At 44.6% G+C, this 20,027-nt stretch overlaps 2 protein-coding genes and 1 long non-coding RNA gene across 5 annotated transcripts in view; all 3 read left to right on the top strand.

The window, feature by feature from the left end:
- VSTM4 (V-set and transmembrane domain containing 4) overlaps nt 1–20,027 on the top strand; it is a 454,962-nt gene that overhangs the window by 294,781 nt on the left and 140,154 nt on the right. The window lies entirely within an intron of this gene.
- Nucleotides 1–20,027, top strand: part of LOC133272265 (uncharacterized) — a 93,768-nt gene that overhangs the window by 3,237 nt on the left and 70,504 nt on the right. The window lies entirely within an intron of this gene.
- On the top strand, nt 1,920–19,350 carry DRGX (dorsal root ganglia homeobox). Its single transcript, XM_061459594.1, has 6 exons — nt 1,920–2,038; nt 4,698–4,795; nt 4,972–5,073; nt 7,644–7,816; nt 8,150–8,262; nt 18,379–19,350. The coding sequence occupies exons 1-6, from the start codon at nt 2,005–2,007 to the stop codon at nt 18,642–18,644; spliced, it is 786 nt and encodes a 261-aa protein (XP_061315578.1). The 5' UTR covers nt 1,920–2,004; the 3' UTR covers nt 18,645–19,350.

Here is a 20,027-nt window from a genome sequence, read left to right on the forward strand (position 1 = left end):
TTACAATGTTTATAAAATATTAAATTTGTGTAGTCTGCCGGAGAAGCAATTGTTCCAAAATAAAATCAGCAGTCTAGACGAAACATAGACACCAGAACTTATCAACAGTTGTCTGACTTACATCTTCTGATGCATCTTGAGTGGGTCATAATACCAACTTTATTTTCAGTGGTGCATAAATTAATTACATGCATTTAATAACCAAAATATCATTATATTCCCCCTTTAATATCATAAAGGCTTTACGCCAGGGAAGCACTTAATGTGCAGGGGGCCATAACAGGCTATTATCCTTGTGTAATGCTATTACAGAACCAATTATGCGCCATTATACTTGCTTTTTTTGCAGTTTATGTGATTTGATCCAATCCCGCGTCCCTGACTTGAAAATTTCATCTGGGTACTTTAAAGTCTAATTTTCACCCGGGCTGAGGCAAGGGCCATCTCTCTCCGCTGAGCCCATGTCTCGGATGCATTTTAAAAGTAATTGCAAAGGGTCCCGCTGCATATCATTTGCAGACGGGAAGCGAGCATAAATCCAGAGACCCCTCGCTGTGAACAAAATCAAACTTTGCCGCGGTACGATCGCTTGGAAAGGCAAGGCGTGTGCAAGCGGCCCCCCAAAACCCACCCGGCGGCAATTAGCTGCCTCTTTGTCAGCGCTGGGGTCCAGGCGGCAGGGCAGGACTGGCACGGCTTGGCTCGGCACCGCAACAGCACTGAGGACCCCCACCTCCCGGACCTGCAGCCCGGGGCACCCCGGGGACGTGAGGAATTTGGGACCCGCCGGGGGCTGCTGAGCCCCGGAGAACCGAGGCGCAGGAAATAATGGGATTTTGGTGCTGCCGTTCACATTCCTAGTGATTGCTGAGAAATGACGGGATTTTTCTTTTCTTTTTTTTTTTTTTTACCTTCCCCCCCCCCCCCCCCCCCCCCCCCAGCTCTGCACACCACGTGGGCCATTTGTAGGGCCCAATAGACCTATCCAAGTTACTCACTGTAGACAGCGCTGCAAATAATCAGATTAAGGCCAATTATGCGTGAGATTATAAAGGCAAGTGCTGAGAGGCAGAGCATGCTGTAGACAGATATAAAGACATCTGGCCACTTCCAGAACTCCACAGAGCCCTTCTGTCTCTGCAGCCAACAACTCACAGCGCTACTCCAGTGCAAAATACCCCCCAGACCTTACTGGTGATTTTTACTTCGGTTTAGGTATGGATTGCGATTTTTATTTGCCTTCTGGATTTTTTTTTTATATGACTGCATATAAATCTGATATTTTGTTCTTTTTCCTTGCCGAGGACATGGGTTCCAACCTGAACACAGCTCCCAGTGTGCTGGATGCTTTAACGAGAAGAACACTTCTAGGTTTTACTGCTTTTTCATTTAGGCAGAATATTTTTTTTTTAACGGTTTATTCTTAGCTGTAAACTGCTGCTTTTATATATTTATTTTTTTAATGTAATTATTTGCTGATGAAAGAAGTATCTGAGATAATTAGATAAATAGATAAATAGATATGAATAAATGTATTAATGGATGGATGGATAGGTAGGTAGGTAGATAGATAAACAAGAGAGAGAGAATCTGCTATTAGGGAAAAAAAAAAGAAAGAAAAAAAGTGAGAAAAACAAACAGAAGCATCAAAGTTTTACTAATTCTGATTACTGTGCACCTACCACGGAGTTTTCCGCCTTTGGCTTTTTCAGCTCGTAGCACGGGGTTAGACACCACTTAGGCTGCTTCCTCTGGGATGGGACCTTAGCTTATCAATGAGTTTCTCTGGGTGCTTGTGTCTGGTTATTCACCTGTTCTGTTCTCTCCCCTCTCTCTGTCCTCAGGTTTGCAGGAGACACCTCGGCGGTGCCCGGCCGGGGAGCTGGTGTTGCTGTGTCGGTGTGGGGGGTGCGCGGAAGCCCCGCGCCTCGAGGGCTGGCCCCGGCCCCGGTCGCCGTCGGGCTCGCAGCGGCGGGCAGCGGGCGTCCCTCCCGCCGCAGGGCCATGTTCTACTTCCACTGCCCCCCGCAGCTAGAGGGTGAGTGTTGTCTCACAGAGACGTGTAGGTACAATAAATGAACTTGTGTGTGTGGGTGAGCTGTGGGTGGAAGGAGAAAGTGTGGTCCAGGGTTGTCGGGGTACAGATAGGTGCTGAGAAAAGACGCAGATCTATAGAGAAAGATAAATATAAAAGCACACCATCTTTCTCCTTGAGAAAACACTACCCTATCCCCCCTCCCCGCGTCCAGCTTTCCCTTCTTGTAACAGGATGGAAAGGATTGCATGATTTTTATTCTTCTTTAATTTGATTCCTGTTGGAAAGGCCTCGTTTTTTACACCCCCACCCAGTCATTTTGCCACCTGCCTCCCCTCTGTGGATAGCGATCCCGCAGTTGAGCCTCGGGCTACGAAAGAGATGCGTTTCTCCCCTCCCAGCACAGATGTTGGTGTCATGGCTGTAATCGGGACACTTTCAGGACGTGGTCACGCCTCCTCCCTCCAGCCAAAGCGACTGCATAAATCTTTAATGCTATTTTACAAACATTCTGCGGGAGGATGGGGAAAGAGGCGTCACGACTGTAGGGAAAAAAAAAAGCAAGCAAGTGGAAAATAACTATTTGGGAGGATTTTTTCCTTTGTGTTATTGACAGAGGGGTCTGTTTATTTATTTGGTTTTGTTCTTTTATTTGTTTATTTTTGAAAAATACGGCACCTTCGGAATTTCCTGGTGCCCTCCCATATGTCCAGGGCCCTCTGCTCCGCTCCCTCCGGCCAGTGCTCGTAGTGCGGGAGCAGCCCCGGAGCCTCGGCCGCTCAACTTCAGGTCCGGGCGGGCTGTTCACGTAAAATCCTCCTGCTGCGCCCCCCCCCCCCCCCCCCCCCCCGCTCCTTGCACGGGCATCACCCGGCGAGCAAAGGGCTTTCCCCGTGGTAGCACTGCCAGGAAGAGGTGATTCAGCGGTTTCATCCTCCTCCGGGAAGAGGCATCCCCGCGTTGAACAAGGCTGCCCAGGGCCGTCAGACCCAAGCCAGGCTGCCATCGCCGGCCGGAAACTTCTCTCCCCAAAGTTGTCCTCGTCCCGGGGGGGAGCCGGGCTTGGCAGGGCCGTGCCAGGGTCCCTCCGTTCCCGGCAAGTGCCACCGACGGAGGCTTTGTTCCTTAGTTTTCTGCAGGCAGCTTTTGGAAAGTGCTCTTGTTTGTGTGTTTGCTTGTTTGTTTATGTCTCCGGTGGCAGTTTGGGGCTGGTGCCTGGTTTTGGCGGCCCGAGACGGGGAGCGGTCCCCGCAGGCTGCAGCCTCTCCCGGCCGCTGGTCCCAGCTTTCCCGGCGTGGGAAGCGGCGGGAGGGGGCTACCTGATCAGCTAAAGAGAAAATAGCACAGAGCATCCCGAGTGAAAGAAAACCTATATATACTCATCCTGCCTCCAAAAAACCCTCACCCAACCATCACCAAACCGAAGAAGCAGCAACAGAAAAGCCCTTTTCAGACATTGTTCTCGGTGGGTTTGGGCACCCGGGGAGGCCCGGAGGTGCCGGAGGGAAGTGACAAGGCTCTGGGGGTCACCGACATAGTATTGTATTCTGTGATGAGCATCTCCCAGGGCCACAGAAAGCTGTCTGTCTGTGCGAGGAGGGGACTGGGGGCAGAGTTTCTCTTCTAAACTATGCTGCAAGATCAGTGGCCATCCGCAGCCGCCGTGCCCCACGGCGGGGCCGGTCCAGCCCGCTCCCTACCGGGCAGGTCTGCGGGTAAGGCCCGGGAGACACTCAGCCACGCTTCTGTGGGTTTGGGTACTTTTCCGTTCCGTTGTTTATGGTTGGTTTTGTTTCGTTTTAGGTTTGGAATTTTTTTCTTGTTTGGTTTGGGTTTTTTGCCCTGATCTGTCAGTGAACAGAGAGGGAGCGAATATTTCAGCCAGGGTACCGCTGATGTGTAACTGAGGGAGCCGCGAAAGCCGGGGACTGCTCCACTGCACGCGGTTTGCATCCCGGCGGGCGGTCTGCCCTTCGCCGGCCTCCGACCGCGGATAAACCCCCAGTGCCCCAGTGTCCCCCTGGGCCCCTCGAAACCCCCTTCGGGGCAGGGCAGGGTTCCCTCCGCCATCCCCGCTGCCGAGTCCCGGCAGTTCAGCCGTGGCCGAGACTCCTGAGCGCTGCCACATCCCCCGGTGCTCGGCGCGGCAAGAACACCGGTTCGCCTCCGGTGAGGAGGGCGAGCACATGGGTGGTGGCTCTGCCGTGTGTGTGGGAGTGCGGGGAGAAAACTGCCAACGGCCCCAGTCCCACTCCTTCCAAGCAAGGAAAAGGAGGTTCCTGTGAAGTAAGCTTTAGTCTCCCCGCAGACAGGCAGGGTTTCTAGGAGCTCAAGGAACTGTCCCATGCCCAGGTCACAGCCTCGTCTCTTCCTCCTTTTAAAACTCAAATATCCCGAAAAGGGCCGCTGTGTCCCCTCACCCGCGGCTGGATGAGCTCAGGCCTGCAGGGCCCCCCGGCCCGGTGGGGCACCCACTGCGGTGCTTCCGAGGTGCTCGGGAGGGGCAGCATTTCCCGCCCCCTTCGTCCCTCTTCCGAACGTCTCCGAGCCCCCTGTCCCGTTGGAGTGGCCCCAGCTTCCGGACCTTCATCCCCCACCCCAGGGAGCGTCTGCGACTTCGGCTCCGCTCCCTGCGGCCCCTAACGCTGCTCTCCTTCCGCAGGCGCGGCCCCCTTCGGAGGTCACTCCGCTGGAGACTTTGACGACGGGTTCCTGCGGAGGAAGCAGCGCCGCAACCGCACCACCTTCACCTTGCAGCAGGTAGGAGCCTGCTCCTCCCTGACCCTGACCCGCTCCCCGCCTGCCACACGCACTCCCCGGCCCCCCGCTGGGCCCGCTTTCCCCATCCCTTGCAGGGCCGCTGGAGAGATGCCCCCCGAGACGGCGGGTCCCGCGTTCCTGCCCCTGACAGATGTTTGCTCCTCTCCCTCCACCAGCTCGAGGCACTGGAAGCCGTTTTTGCTCAAACCCACTACCCCGATGTGTTCACTAGGGAAGAGCTGGCTATGAAAATCAACCTGACGGAAGCCAGGGTGCAGGTAAACATTCTGGGGAATTATTTAACTCTCGGGTATTCAAACTGCAAACTTTTTTTTTTTTTTTTTTTTGACATCATGACTGCAGAGTGCACATTTGGCCAAAGAAAGCAAATGAAGACGATCTGTCATTTTCATGATGCACTTTAATAACATCAACATAATGTGGAATATTAGATTAGGTTGATTAATCGGTCATTCATAATTAACTAGTGATAATGTTCTACACTAATTTGTCCGCGTCTCCAAGGTACTAAATTACATCAATGCACATCCATTTCCATGCTTTTGGAGGGGGGTGTGTGTGGAGAAAAGAGCTGGGACGTGATTCTCCAAAGCAACTATGACCACTGTCGAGCAATGGGGTTAGGCAATTGCAGGGAGCCCAGCTGCCAGGAAGAAATCTGCCTGAACCTTTTCAACTTTCCTCCCTTTCGCCTTCTTCCTCAACACTTAATTTAGACAGCTAAAGAGTCTGCAGAGCAACTCCCTCACCTTTAATATGATCCAATAAACACCATTGGCCGTGATTACTCTCTTTCCACCCCTTCCTTCCTGCTCTCCAATTTTTATTTATTTTATTTTTTTTAAATCCAGGTGTTTGTTTTCCCATATGCAGGGATTAATTTTGTGTGTCTACAAGCTCTGCTAAGAGCAGCAGTCCCGCAGCTGTCAGAGATGGATCCCTATAACTCTGCAGGCATCCACCACAGACTTGCAAACCATTTTTTGAGCACGATTATGAATTCATTTTATTTATGAAGCTCTTCTGCACGACGCTTTTTTTTTTTTTTTTTTTATTTAGGTGCTCGGGGTTAAGACAATGCAAAGATCTAATTGTAGGAAATATAATAGCTTGCCTTTTGTTCCCTAGGGTCATGTTAGTATCTCTTAAAACCCAGTGGCTGAAGAGAGATAATGGAATTCACTGCAGTAAATTGGGGATTGTAAACAAATTATTTCTCCTATAATCAGATTATGCGATCCTGATTATTAAATCTGAACATGAATCATTGGTCATATGTGGGCAAATTAAACTGATTATTATTTGGAAATGAAAATCTCCTTTTGCCACTGCATTGTAGGTACTGGCTTTAAAAAAATAATAAAAAATGCCATTTCGGCTATTGGTGCCTAAAGACTGAACTGCAAATTGAGATAAATGGGACAATTATTGGGCATTCAGAAGTGGAAGATCATAACTTCTTCCTGAAAGGTGCAAGGGTGAGATAGGGGTGGTGACAATTAGATTGCTGAGGACTGGTGTTTAGCCTTGTTGTTGGCTATTATGCAAACAGACAATAGATGCAAGCATTTGTTTAGCCTGTTTTCATGCAGGAACGTGGGGAAACACAGAGGATGTGAGATATGTTTACATTTATACCCCTTGCTCATTCAAATATGATTAATGTGCTATAAAGCGGAGTCTTAATCGAAGATGATGTTGTCAAACAATAACTAAATAGGGAAATAAACGACTTCATCATGCTCTTTCCTCAGAAGCAGGCGAACTGTCAGTGCAAAGTCATTAAAATATGATAATGAAAAATAGCTCAATTAAATGTTGTTATAGCTGTGACCTTCATTCAATTAAGACACAAGAAAGTGTCTGCATTTTGCTTTGCATTTAACTGCTCTAAATTTAGAATATAGATAAAATCATTATTCAACGTTTGCTGATACGTGCAATTAAAAGGCAGCTAACTAAAATGGAGTTGTAGGAGGCGAATAATAATAATAACAATCTCACTTATTCTTGAAGTCATGTATTAAAATGTGGATTTCCTGACCTGGAGAGAGGCTTGGCATTTTCTACTTCAAATAATGTGCTTTCAGAGCATCAGCCTCAAGATAAATGTAAAAAACCCCTAAAGTGTTGTACTAAAAGTCAGGGGATAAAATAAAGAACGTGAATATTTGTATTGGATTACAGGGAAAAAAGTTCTGGAAAGTGGTGTGTATTAAGCTGCAGGATGATCTTCTAAAATTAGTATCTAGTGCCTTTTGAGTCCTCTAAATGCAGACTGGACAAATACATCAGAGGAGTAACATCCAGTATCAGTCCTCTCCAGGAAATGGTCTGGGTAAGATGGCCTACTATGTACCTTTTAATTTCTGACCTCTCCCATTCCAGCAGCAGCTCATTTTAAAGGGTTATATATGATTTCAGCAGAGTGCTTAGATATGTATTTAAGCCCATCCTTATACAAAAGGCTTTTAGATGTGTTAAAGCACAGAAACCAGTGAGAATTAAATACATACATAAAGGTAAACACACATCTATGCGTTTTGCTGACACGTTCACATGAAATCTCTCTCACTTTTTTTTCTTTTTCAATTTTTAACATGCCTTTTAAATGTCTTTAGGCATTTCTGTCTTGTTTTCCAGACACAGAAATATTCCAGATAGAAATGTAATCCTAAAGATCAACTAGAATATCAAGAGACACAAAATAAGAGCACGTTTTAGCCACACTTCTAAATGACTGATTCACTAGAGCAACAATTTACAACTTTCTTGCTTTGCATTTAGTTAAACATGGTATTCAGCCTCAATTTCTCTCCTGCTCCAGGTATGGTTCCAAAATCGGAGAGCTAAATGGAGGAAAACAGAAAGGGGTGCTTCCGACCAAGAGGGCTCCAAGGAAACAATGGCTGAGGTGGCACCTCCTGTGAGGAATTTGAATTCCCCTTCTCCAGCAGATCAAACCAGGAATAAAAAAGAGAGTCTGGAGATTCAGCAGAGGTAGGAGTATGTGTTATCAACTTCCTCTTTTTGGGGCAAATGTGCATCATACATATGTATGTACATACATACAGACTTGCCTTTTGCCAAGCCTTGACTCTAGACAGCATCATCTTCAGCCCAAATCATAAGAAGATAAACTCTCTTTCATGCAACTCACTGCTTCCTGTGCAGGTACTGAGAACCTGGTGGCTGTAGGAGGCTAATATTATCCAGGCTTGGTTGCATCTAGTGTCAGGACACTGATAAACCAATGTATTCTTGTGCATGGACAAATGCTATCTTTGGAAGCAGTTGGGTCTGGTTTTGTAAGGAAGTTCTTTTCTCCATCAGCTTGAGTCGAGCAGTGGGTCCTACAGGACCTTTCTTCCCTTCCTGCCTACCGGGGACTCTTCTCAACACAGCCACCTATGCACAAGCTTTATCCCATGTCGCCTCTCTGAAAGGTAAGTGACTTTGTTTAACTTCAGGGATAAGCTCAAAGAGTGGCTTTTTCGAGCATGGTCCTACTTTGAGGCAGTGGGGAAGCCTCTCGGAAATGACAGATTCTTCTTTCTGTTAGGATTTGCAGTACTTGCACTGGCTGATGCTGCAAGTACAGGAGTAAGTCTGTTACAACCTGTAACACTATTTGGGGTGAAACTCCTTCATTTTACTCAGTTAATTTTAGTGAGGTCCAGGTTTGTCTCAAGGAGCAAGGCAGGTAAGGTTTACTCCTTTATGGTTTTCTTTGCATATGCTTTTTTTTTTTTTTTTTTAAGAGTCAAATTTATACTAATAAATTAGTTATACGTATCCTTTTGCATTATACATTACCGGGCACTGTTACTGATGCCTCATCTGTTCTTTGCATGAGGTTTCCTTTGCAGTACATCTCTGCACAATACCAGACATTTCTTGAGCAGCAGGTTCCCTCTGAGAACTTGAATAAAGCATGTGGCTGGGGACAGGGGAAGGATAGAAAGTAATTCCTCATTACTTGGGACCCAGGCTTCAGGAAGGGTACATCCAGTGCCCATATCCTTTTCGGTTCCCACAAAGCAGGAGTATGCATCTTTTAAAAATAAATCACCGGCTGATCCATTAGCTGTTCCTAGTCTAACAATTTATAAGATTAAGGGTGTAAGCAGGATGAATTCAATTTATAGATTTATAGGATGTAAAGCCTTATAGCACTGCCAAGCCCAAAGTGGCATATACATTTACTCTATGCCTCAATGTGATGCAATAATTTGTGTGGAAGGTTTCCCAGTTTAAGACCCTCCACTATGAACACAAATGTCCTCTAATGCCTCTCACTATGTTCTCTGGCATACCTCACGCTCTCAGTGAGTATTCCCAGTTAAATCAGCATTGCCAAGGTACATTCCTGAAGAAAATGTTTGGAACTGTTGACTTTTGCATGAAGTCCAGTGTCCTGTCCTGTTACCTCTTCCCTTCCATCCTTCCAAAAATGCTAAAGCCAGAATCACCATACAGCTACTGCTATTTTGATAGGTATGGGACCTGTGATTCTTAATCAAGAAAAGCAACTCAGGTGTGACGTGAACCCTTAAACTGAAAGGATGACTGTCAATCTAAACCCTGTAAGCAGGCAGCAGTTGTTTGACTACGGGAGTCCTCTTGATCTCTTCCCTATGGCTCCTGAAGTGTCAGTACAGAGACTTTCAGCTTCTTCCACTGTGCAGGAGCAGTATCTCTGGAGTAGAAATTATTCAGGCAAAAAGACTGTTCATTGGTAAATATAGTCCTGGGCTGGTTAAAAGGTGAGGAAATGGGGTTGTGTTCAGTGAATAACTTCACATAGAAGTTTTCTTTTCCTTAAGATCTACATCTAAGCATTTTCAAAACTAAATGAATCAATACGGTGTTCTCATCTGTTCCATGTTTAAATGTAGCTAAATTTTAAGAAAAATAATGGCAATATGTAAAGGCAAAGCAAAATGAAATAAAAATGTGTGAAAAATGTAATCCATGAGGAATTTCTTTTGGTTGTTTTTGCTTTTGTTTTGTTTTGATTTGTTGTTTTTTTTTTTTTAATTTTTATTTATTTGGAAGACCTTCAGATATTCTTTTTCATGGTTTTACAGCTCAGCCACTAAATTGAGAAATTAATAATTTGCTCCTTTTTGCTTGACAGCAGTTTTACAACCTAGGGGCAGAAAAAATCCTATTCCTGAATCTCTGTAAAGAGATACTTATTAGACATTTGGCTGCCCAGGCTAAGAGTCAGTGTCCTTGAAAAATTTGTTCCAAATGTAAATATGGATTTTTTAACATTTGTATAAGGGATGGTCCATTATCAAATGCATGTGTATTTGCTTGGTAAATGTTGTCAGCTACATATGCAGTTGCTGCGATGCCTGGTTTATATTTCCTGCCTGGTACTAGAGATCTCCAGATACATGCAAGAGGATTGCCATAATGTTGCATATTTTTATTTTAAGAAATCCAGCTCCGATTTGCATAGCTGGATATCCACCCAACAGGAGCTTTGTGGAGCTGCCTATGCCTTCTAGAATTTTGTTATACTTGCAAGGAGCTGGTAGACTAAGCTGCTTTGATATGAGATCTTTTTCTTCTGCAGCTAGGTCTCAGTAATGTCAAATTTTAGCTTTCAGGCTAAAGAGGAAGAATTTATTCTACAGGGTGGCAAATTTGATTTATACAAGCAGCGAGTAATTGTAACATCCTTCTTGTGGTATTTATATATGTACTATTGGATCCTCTTTTCTTGGCTCACCTCCACAAGTTCTTTCCTTGTTTTTCCAAGAGCAATTCGCTTGGGCTGAGGTAGGGGCTGTGAACAGAAGACTTTGAGCTTTGGTCTCATTAATTGTCAGGGGTGAACAGGATGATTGCTAGAGATTCTGAATGGACCAAGAGTACCACAGGCCTGATTTGCATTTTGTTTATCTTTGGTTTGGAAACATGAGGTGAATGATGGTTCATCTAAACCAATGTATGTAAGGGCACAACAAAGTTCATGTCAGTCTGGAAGAAAAAATAATGGTTGTGGAAAGGAAGGAAGGAAAAGACAGGGAGGGACACAGTGTTCATAAAACCTTCATATGACCTTCTTTGTCTTGCTCAATTCAGTTTGTTTGACTCTCCCTTGTCATCTCACCCTTTGAGTTAGGAGGTGATTTGTACATTTCAGGCCTGTCAAAGAAGGACTAACTTTACCTTTAGGTGGGCATTAGTCAGTGTCCTCATGTGTCTTAATGAAAAGACCTAAGCCTCTCCCTTGAGAATCCAGTTGCATTTTGCAGCAGAAATGGCAACAGGAATGACACAGTGATTCTGAGGGCCTAGGGCTTTTATGCCACCTGAAATCTCATCAAACTCAGTACAGGGCATAAAATTCTGAGCTGTTCATTTTCTTTATTGATTGGATAAGGAGAAATTCAGCAAGTAGTAAGGTTTTCCAAGATTTCACAAGTTTAATCAAAAAGTGAAATGATCAAGACCTCTTTCTGGTACCTCTTGTGTTGACCATGCTTTGAAACTACTAGGAATTCTTTTTGCTTTTGAAAGTAAACCCGTTGCTCCAGAATCAAACCATCTTTTCATTAACAATGGCTGCATGATACCACTTTCTTCTACGTAAATGTCAAATTAAATTCAGCCCCTCTATGTCGATCCCGTAAATTGGTATGTATTCCCACCACTGGGAGAGCAATCTTGGCCAGTGAAGGGAATTATACTCTTCAGTAAGGCTGTAAAAGCTGCCTGCAGAAAAATGAGCACTCTCAGCACATCACATGCTACTGGGAAGTCTAGGTTGTTATCTTATTCTTTTGAGGAGACACAATGTGCTTTGTTCGGTTTGTGAGCCAAGACTTTGTTGGTGTCGGTGAGTAATATTTGACTGATGTTTTAGAAGGAGACAATTAAAATCAATACAGTGAATAACAACTGATGATGGTGATGTAACTAATTAATAATTATTTTATGCTCTCAGGGACTGTTTTTATTCTGCCACCTGAGAGTTCTCTGTCTTATGTAAAGAAACTAATAACTCTCTTTCTCCTTCTCTGACTTTGATTGCTTGGCTCCAGACCCAGATTTCCAGTGCTGCATAAAGTGTCTAGGGCACATGGCTCCTGGATCTAATTTGTCGTATAAAGATATAATAGTTGATGATGAAGTTGGTCTAGTAGAGACAAGAAATCTCAGAACAGCCTAGCAGGGTGTAGGGACTGAGCTCGCAACTTTGGTTTTGAAAGGACTCTGCAGTGCACTGTAGGTTTGCTTCATGCTTTGTGTAGCTGTGAAACTCAACAGGCAACGTGCATCTGAATCCCACATGTGCCACTTCTAGGTCAATGGGAGATGTTGTTGGAGCATAGGACTAGGTCTGCTCTGGTGAATGAATAGAAAGCTGTCCTCCCTAAGCACTATGACAAATGAACCCTGCTGCCTCTGAAACTGAGATATTTTTTTTTCTCCTCAAAGGGATGGTATTACCACCACAAATAGTGTGAAGTCCTGTGAAGAAAGCAGGCCGGCTATACAATAACTATCAGAACTGTAATTCAGAGCATTGACTGTTCCAGAGAAGAGTATATTGTCACTGGATGGTATTTCTTTGCTTCTATCAAATATTCTCTTATCAGTAAATACAACAGAACTTCTCCTTTCCTTAAGTGAGTCCTTTCCCTCTCTGACGTTTAGCATGTTGGAGGCTGTACTTAGTAGCAAGCATCTGCTAGCTACCGTATCATCTCACTACATACCGTTCTTTCAGGAAATGCAATTTCTCATTTGATAAATTAGAATAAGATCATAACTTCTGTGGAATACAGGCTTTCTTACATCAGGGTTTAGCTCTTTACCACTGGCCACAGTCAGGGAGAAGGTTGTCTCGCATCAATGAGAATTCTGGTGTTTGTTATTCTCTGAAATTGTCCTAATTTGACAACTATGCCACTTCATTGTGGTGACTTCGACATTTCCATGATCTTCCAAGATGAATCGCTTACTGTAAACTATGCATCTGCAGTCCATTTAGCAGATTTAATTGCAGACCTCAAATATGAAGGGAAAATACTTGTTTTATTTATGGGCTGTATAACAATAGAGTCATCAGGAGAAGCTAGAGTTTTGAGCAGAGAAAGACCTCAAAGTAGCTTCTTAATGGATGACAGCATGAATGCAATTCATTAATGCAGAAGATCTTATTAATGGGTGTAAACAAGAATCTCCGCTGTTTAGCGGAAGCGTTCTACCATTCTGCTGGCTGAGGCCAAGAGAGTGTCTGTTATATTCCACTGAAATTTCCCCTGCACCCGTGATGACTGAAGTGTATGAGGAGAGAAATAATTACTTGCCGGGGAATTACTTTCATAATTCACCCACAGCTCTGCTCTATGCAAGTTATACCTCAGTTGGTTTTCATGGCACCTCCACACCACTGATAGAGAAGCAGGATTGCATTATGCACATCAAAGTAGATTTTTCAGGGCACCATTGATTTGGCTCTTTTACGGTTTGTTGCTGATGTGGTTGCTGTTATTCATAATAGGGAGGCTTAATTGCCGTATCCAGGAAAAAAAGCACAACTAGAACTGCCCATCCATTACATCTCAATTTCTGTTATGGAAAGATGAAGAAAGTATGCCTGATTCCATTGGGCAATTCCCATTGCCAAGGCTGAGAAAAAAAGTGTTCAAGGACCTACTTTACCTAAACTGGTGTTTACTGAATAGAAGCACCACTGCTTTCCAAAAGACTGGGTAACAAGAATGAAAACCCTTGGTGTTTTTATTGTCTCTCTCATTCTTGATTATGGGCTGACTGACTTTTCTCACGTAATATAGCAAAAGTATCAAGTGGGCTCTGTCTGGCATTTTATGTAGTTTACCTGCTACTGTGACTTCAGAGAATTTAAAACTTTTCTTTAGTTTGCTGCAGATGCACAGACCTTGATCAAATTACTTTGATTCCTGTATCACAGGTCCTGAACTCTAGCATCTCCCTACCTTGCAGGTAGATTTTTTTTTTGTCTTTAACACAAATATTAGGGAATATGCAGATACCAAGAGCCTTAAGAGTAATGGAAAGGAAATGGGTGCTGCCATGTTCCTCCAGGACAAATCCTGATTAAGTTAGCGGACCTTAGCTGGGCAGGGATTCCTATTGACCACTCTCACAGTGACACATGTCAGTAGTATTTAGGATCAGATTATGTTTTTGATGTGGAAGGGAAGAGCAGTAAATGGCTGCAGAACTGAAAGTATTCAAAGGACTGATTCTGTTTTCCTAGCTGTTTGGCTTTGCTGCCAGCTTTCCTTTCCAAACAGGTAAATCTGAATTTATTTATTGAATTATTTGGAACAGTACTAATGGCACAAATAAAGGAGGATGAAACCGTCCAGTTCCAGTATCAAGTTATTTACACAAAAAGGCTCTTGCTAGAGCAACAGAGCCACATCATCATCTCTTTGTTGTTTGAATTGGGCATATGGGGTTCACAAGACAAGGAGATGTGAAATTAAAACATTTGGACTCTGCTGTCAGCTCTAAAGTGCTTTTCCAGACTCTGGGCGGCACAGGATGCCTTCCACACTTAACCAGCTTAAGCACTAGAAGGAGAAACCATCTAGCACAACTTAAACAGCCTTGAGGTTACCCTAAATATACTGGGAGCATTTGATACCTCTCTGTTTTAGACTTTAAGTTCATGCCTTGATCTTCTGAACCCCCTGATTCAGAACTCGAGAAGTTTGAATAAAGCCACTTTTGTTTTTTCTGCTTGTGCCTCAGGCTTTAATAGGCGAAGTTTTGGTGTCATCTATAGAGAGCAAGATGAAGCTCCTTGTGAATCAGCTCTCACTGGTAAATGACACTGTGAACTTGAGGTTGTTGAACTTCCAACCCTTGTGAAAGTGATTTCAGGTTTATTAGGATTTAGAGTGCAAGCAAATCAATGTGACTGCTATGAGAAGAAAAAAATACTTAAGCACAATATTTTCTCTGAAAACTAAACAGCATTCATTGACAGGTGAGGATTTTAAATGGGAATTTTTCTTTGCTTCCCTCCTTGTCAGACTGCTGTTCAGCTGTCCACATCAAATGCTGATATGCACAAGTACTGAAGGAGGAAAGGGACTGGGGTTTTGCCTTTTGGAAAGGCTATCCACTAAATTCTTTAAATTGTAGAGTCAAAATACAAAATATATATTTTAAATACTTGTGTATCAATATGGGCCCATTTCCACCCCACTCTTCTGAGCTAAAACTGAACCTTGAAACTGCAGAAAAGGGTCTGCAACCAAAATTGCAGATGAAATATTGTTACAATTCAAATGTGATGTTGGCAGAGACAAGATAGAACTAATTTAATTTTTCCTGTCAGTCTCTGTAGTAGATCAATTAAACTGCCAAGTGGATCAAATATTTCAGACTGTATTTGTTACATTAAGTATTTATGTTCAGGCTGAGCATTTAAAGTATGATCTCATATAGGAATACAAGGAGGTTCAGATCAATTCAGCAGAATTTGCTGTAAGTTAATGGAAATCTAATTGTGTATTTTAATTTTGTGTACAGGAGGCAGTAAGTTCCTGAAAGAAAGAAAATGGTACCTTGTCCATATTGTAGCAACTTGATCTAAATCCCATTAAAGTAATATTAGACTGTCATAGATGTTAGTGGAAGCTGGAGCAAGATCTAGGGCTAATGGCTTAACCCTCACTGATTTTGATGGGAGCTAGGTGCCTAAACTCCTCTGAGAATCTGAAATAAGTAGGAACAATTCCTCCCTTCTCCATTGTGGACTTAGAGATACTGCAACAAGATGTAAAAAACCACTGACATCTGCTATATGTGGATGCCTTTTTCTTGGTGAAAGTCACATTGCTGTCCATGTCAGCTGGGCTGACTGGTGGGTAGGTGGAGATCTTGGGCTCCTGAGCTTTTCTTGGCTTTTGTGCCAGAGAAACCTAATAGTTCTTTCTGGACTTACTACCTGCAGGCAGAGGTAATTGTAAGATAGATTCAACATTATTTACAACCTACATTAAGGTAGGGCTAAATCCTACTCTCCTGTATTCTAGCTGGACCCTGGAACAAATGACACTTGTTACTTTACCTTTTTTTTCCATGTGTGAGCTGTTGTCTGCAAGTGTGAACAGAAAAATGAAAGGAATGGTTTATGGGTGAATTATTTCTAGAGGTAGCCTAGTTTCCACCACAGGTAACTGCAGAGCCACTAGGTAATATCAGGTCTAATTATTAATCAAAGATCTTAGGCTGGTACAGAATAGTGATAAATATTTCACCCCTAATAATGAAATAAAAATTATTCTTAAGAGGATGGAGCTGATTCCTGCTCTTTTAAAAAAGGTAAAACACTTTTCTACTTCTCCCCACCTCCCACTAAGCAGACAATATCTGTGCTTGGTTCCATGTTAGGTACTGCAGATGGGCCATCCCTTCCCTCGGTCTGACAGCTGAACAACCACTTTTCAAAGTCTCACTCAGTTTTTGTTAGAAAGGAGCAGCGCAAAGAGCTGAAGCACAGGCAGGCCTCCATGCCTCTGTGTTTCATACCTGAACCTGAAGTTAATGGGGCTTAACAGTAGTGACAAAAAAAAGACTTTGTGGCTTCTGCAGTGAAAGACCTGCTGCAAACTGTATGGACTGTGAAGTGAGGATCTTCCTCTCCTCCTTCTTGGTAAAGCAGTGGCTGTCCAGTACCACTGAAGTGGCTGCAGTTCAACAGAGCAAAAATGACTTTATGGGTGTGGCTGGTAGTAGCAAAACCTTTAAGTTGTGTTACTGAGTGGGTTTTGTTATAAACCTTCCTTCTCAGCTGATCAAAGCAGACACAGATTGAGCTTCCTAGTGCTAAAGCAAAAAATGAAGGATATTAGTCAAGTGCTGAAACTTGCTCGTGCAATATACTTGGGCCCACGGAAATGTTGGCCTGCTGATCATATGCTTTGTCAGAGGAGTATTACAAGAGAAAAGAAGATTTCCCAGTTACATTAATATCTTGTCCTTTGCAGATTCTGGTACTTTTTCCTGAATGTTACCTGCAAGCTGCTAACCTGTGACAATTGCTGTGGAGAAGTCTTGCCAGCATCCTAAAAACAAACAACTGTCTGTCTTCATCCCTAGCAGATGGGTGCTGACCCATTGCTACTGTGAGCAAAAGTGTAAAGAAAGACTACCTGCTCCTGGCAGGTTATTGGTCTCATCACTTGGTCATGAGCCATTTAACTCAAATATTAACTGCAGAAATTAAAGCGAGTCCTTGGCTTGGAAAGATCAGAGGAACACATTGCACTGCATCAGGATGTGCAGAGCTGGCCTATTTCTTTTTTGGGAGGTAGTGTATCAGCAAAGGATGGGCTTTTGCCAGGGCTAGAAAAGGATGTGGAGTTTGTGTGGCCTCTGAGACTCCTGGAAAAATGATATCACAATGTTTCTTACCAGAGAGCAAATCAAAGTAGTAGCTCAGGCATCTCACCCTGTTTCACCTCCCTACCCCTCTAATACATTCTTCTTCATTCAATAGGTGCATATTAGCTAGGTACAGGGTGGCTTTTTGGATGGACTGCATGTCCTGCCAGTGGGCAACCTGTATTTCCAGGTGTGCTTCTTTGGTAACTGGTCCAAATCCCAGTGTTATCAAAGATAAGCCAGAGGAAGAGCCTGTAGTCGTCTGGCTCAGGAAGGTAGCTGGTGGAGTGAGGACTTTCTCTGCCAGTGGGTTGCAGGGGACCCTTTTGGCTTAAAGGGAGAAGCATACTACTTTTACCCTCTCTCTGGTGTTTTATTGCCTGCTTGGAACAGCCCATGTTCCTCAGATGACAGGGTAGAGATAGTTTGGCTCCTCTCTCCTGATGGGACTCTTCAGCCATGTCCACAGCACCAGCTTTAGGTGGCCTTAGCCCACTTCTGGAAGCTGTTCTCTTTGAGGTGTAAGCAGCACAGATACTGGGTGGGTGGAGGTAGAACACTCAGACTCTTCCATGTAGACATGATGCCAGTAGTTGGCGGAGGCCAGGCCAGGGAAAAGCCTACCTCACTTTACAGTGATGCAGGAGAAGGTCATTAGCTCCTGCATAATAACCAGAATATTTTCACCTTTTTCTTTGCAGGTGTAGATGGGTGATGGGACCCAACATATGCAGCTGCCCAAATTGATCAGGCCTGAGTGTGCAGGTTGAGGCCAGGGGGCACCTCCAGCATAGGGCTGATGGTAGCCACAGAGCAGCAGCTCAGCGTGAGAGCAGGGGACAAGCTCAGTCTTGCTTATGGGCAAATCTCACACATAATCTAAACTTCATTGTTCATTTCTGACTCTGCTTGGCCTCACTCACTCTGCTTGTCACCCTGGATGGCTCTCAGTGTAAGATTCTTCACAGAACAGGATCTTGCTTTTCTAGTCCTGAAGCAGAGAACACCTACGTACCCACTAAAGGTCCATAGGGGAGGGATTTGTTGCCATTTGAGACCCCAACCTCATCTTTGCCCTCTCCATATTGACCATGGAGGGAACAGTCAGACCTTCCCCATCAGTGATGGTGCCTTGTCTTCTTCCTCCCCAGGGAGCCCGCTGTGCTCATGCTGCGTTCCAGACCCCATGGGCCTCTCCTTCCTGCCCACCTATGGCTGCCAAAGCAACCGCACCGCCAGTGTGGCCGCACTGCGTATGAAGGCCCGGGAGCACTCAGAGGCTGTGCTCCAGTCTGCCAACCTCCTGCCAGCCACCAGCAGCAGCCCCACTCCTCCCACCAAACCTGGCCCTGAGGGCACCCAGGACAAGCAGCCTCCTCCAGCCAAGGAGCACATGGAAGGGGAGAAGAGCGTATGAGACCGGACTGGTGCCAGCCCCTCAGCTCAGGGCAGGGACCCGCTGCCCAGGCTCTGCCACAGGGTGAACTGCAGTGTGGCCGTACCCCACCAGGACATCATGGGGCCACCAGGGACCCAGCAAATCCACGTGGCCACTTTCATGCACCCTTGCTTCTCTTGCACTGCTGTAGGTTCCTTCCCTGATTTATTGGCACTATCTGTGTTTGGAAACGTTTGTGAAACTGTTTTTAGCTCCCCTGCTCCACATCCCAGGGACACGGAAACACCCAGGATCCTGGCTTGCTCCTGCACATCTCGGCTTCCTATCCTGCATGAGATAGAGGGCTGGCAGCAGGGCAGCACTTCCAGATGCGAGATCTGGGGCAGGAGAGGCATCCAGGCATCATTTACCCCACTGTGCACAGCAGAGGTGAAGGAATCTGCAGGTATATGCCAATTTGTCCTGCTGTTTTCTGACGGCATTTGACTTCAACCCAATCTATCCCAGGCGAGCCAGGTGTAAGAGAAGCAGAAAATACAGTGAAGGTCTTCATGATTTTTTCCTTCTCCTTTTTTTCCCCCCAAAATGAAACTTTCCATGGAGTAGATTACTGGGAGATTGCTGAGATCAGTTCACCTGTGAATAAAATCCTTGCACTAGTCTCTATGTGAACCTTAGTCTGTTACTGTTGCCATTCCCTGGGTTAGACATAAAAGACATAACTCCAGAGCAGCATTCATAGCTTCAAATGATAACAATGGTATTTAATGGAGAGTGCACAAAGCTAGGGGTATTTTAGCATCATTCTCTTAGAAAGAAAGACTAGAAAACAAAATAATCCTGCATTGCAACACTGCGAATATGTCCTTGCATGTTTTGTTTTCAATAAAGAGGAAATAAAGCTTGGAAGGCTATTCCTTTATGCCATCCAAAATCAGACTATTCCATTCACTGAAGGCTTGTTGTAATGAATCTAGATATGAAAATGTCTTAATTATAACCAAATGGGCACAGTGCAAAGGAGAAATTGGTGCCTCAGGAAATGCAGTCTTATCTCTGACTCAGAATTCCCCAAAGCAAAGCAGACTAAGATCTGATGCTCCAGAGCAGACATTTTGATATGGGGTGCCCCATATTTTTTCCATGTGAAATGCACACACAAATTTCAAACTTAGTGACATAGACTTGCTTTTCTCAGGTGGCTTTTGCAGACTCCTTAGTCTTGTCCACAAATGTTCCTGAAGAACAGGGTGAAAACACTGCTTTGAGACTTGACCAAGAAGCCTGGAGGCTACTGGAAGGATTCCTGTCAGCTCTGATCCCTCATGTTGTACTGAGGACCTCCTGCAATGTGCTGAGCACATGCTTTTACACAGGGTTGTGTTTGGCTTCTCACAGGAT

Source organism: Pezoporus flaviventris, unplaced genomic scaffold (genome assembly GCF_033815535.1).
Source record: "Pezoporus flaviventris isolate CSIRO_AGI_PZ_B2104156 unplaced genomic scaffold, CSIRO_AGI_Pfla_v1 ptg000029l, whole genome shotgun sequence".
NCBI lineage: Eukaryota > Metazoa > Chordata > Aves > Psittaciformes > Psittacidae > Pezoporus > Pezoporus flaviventris.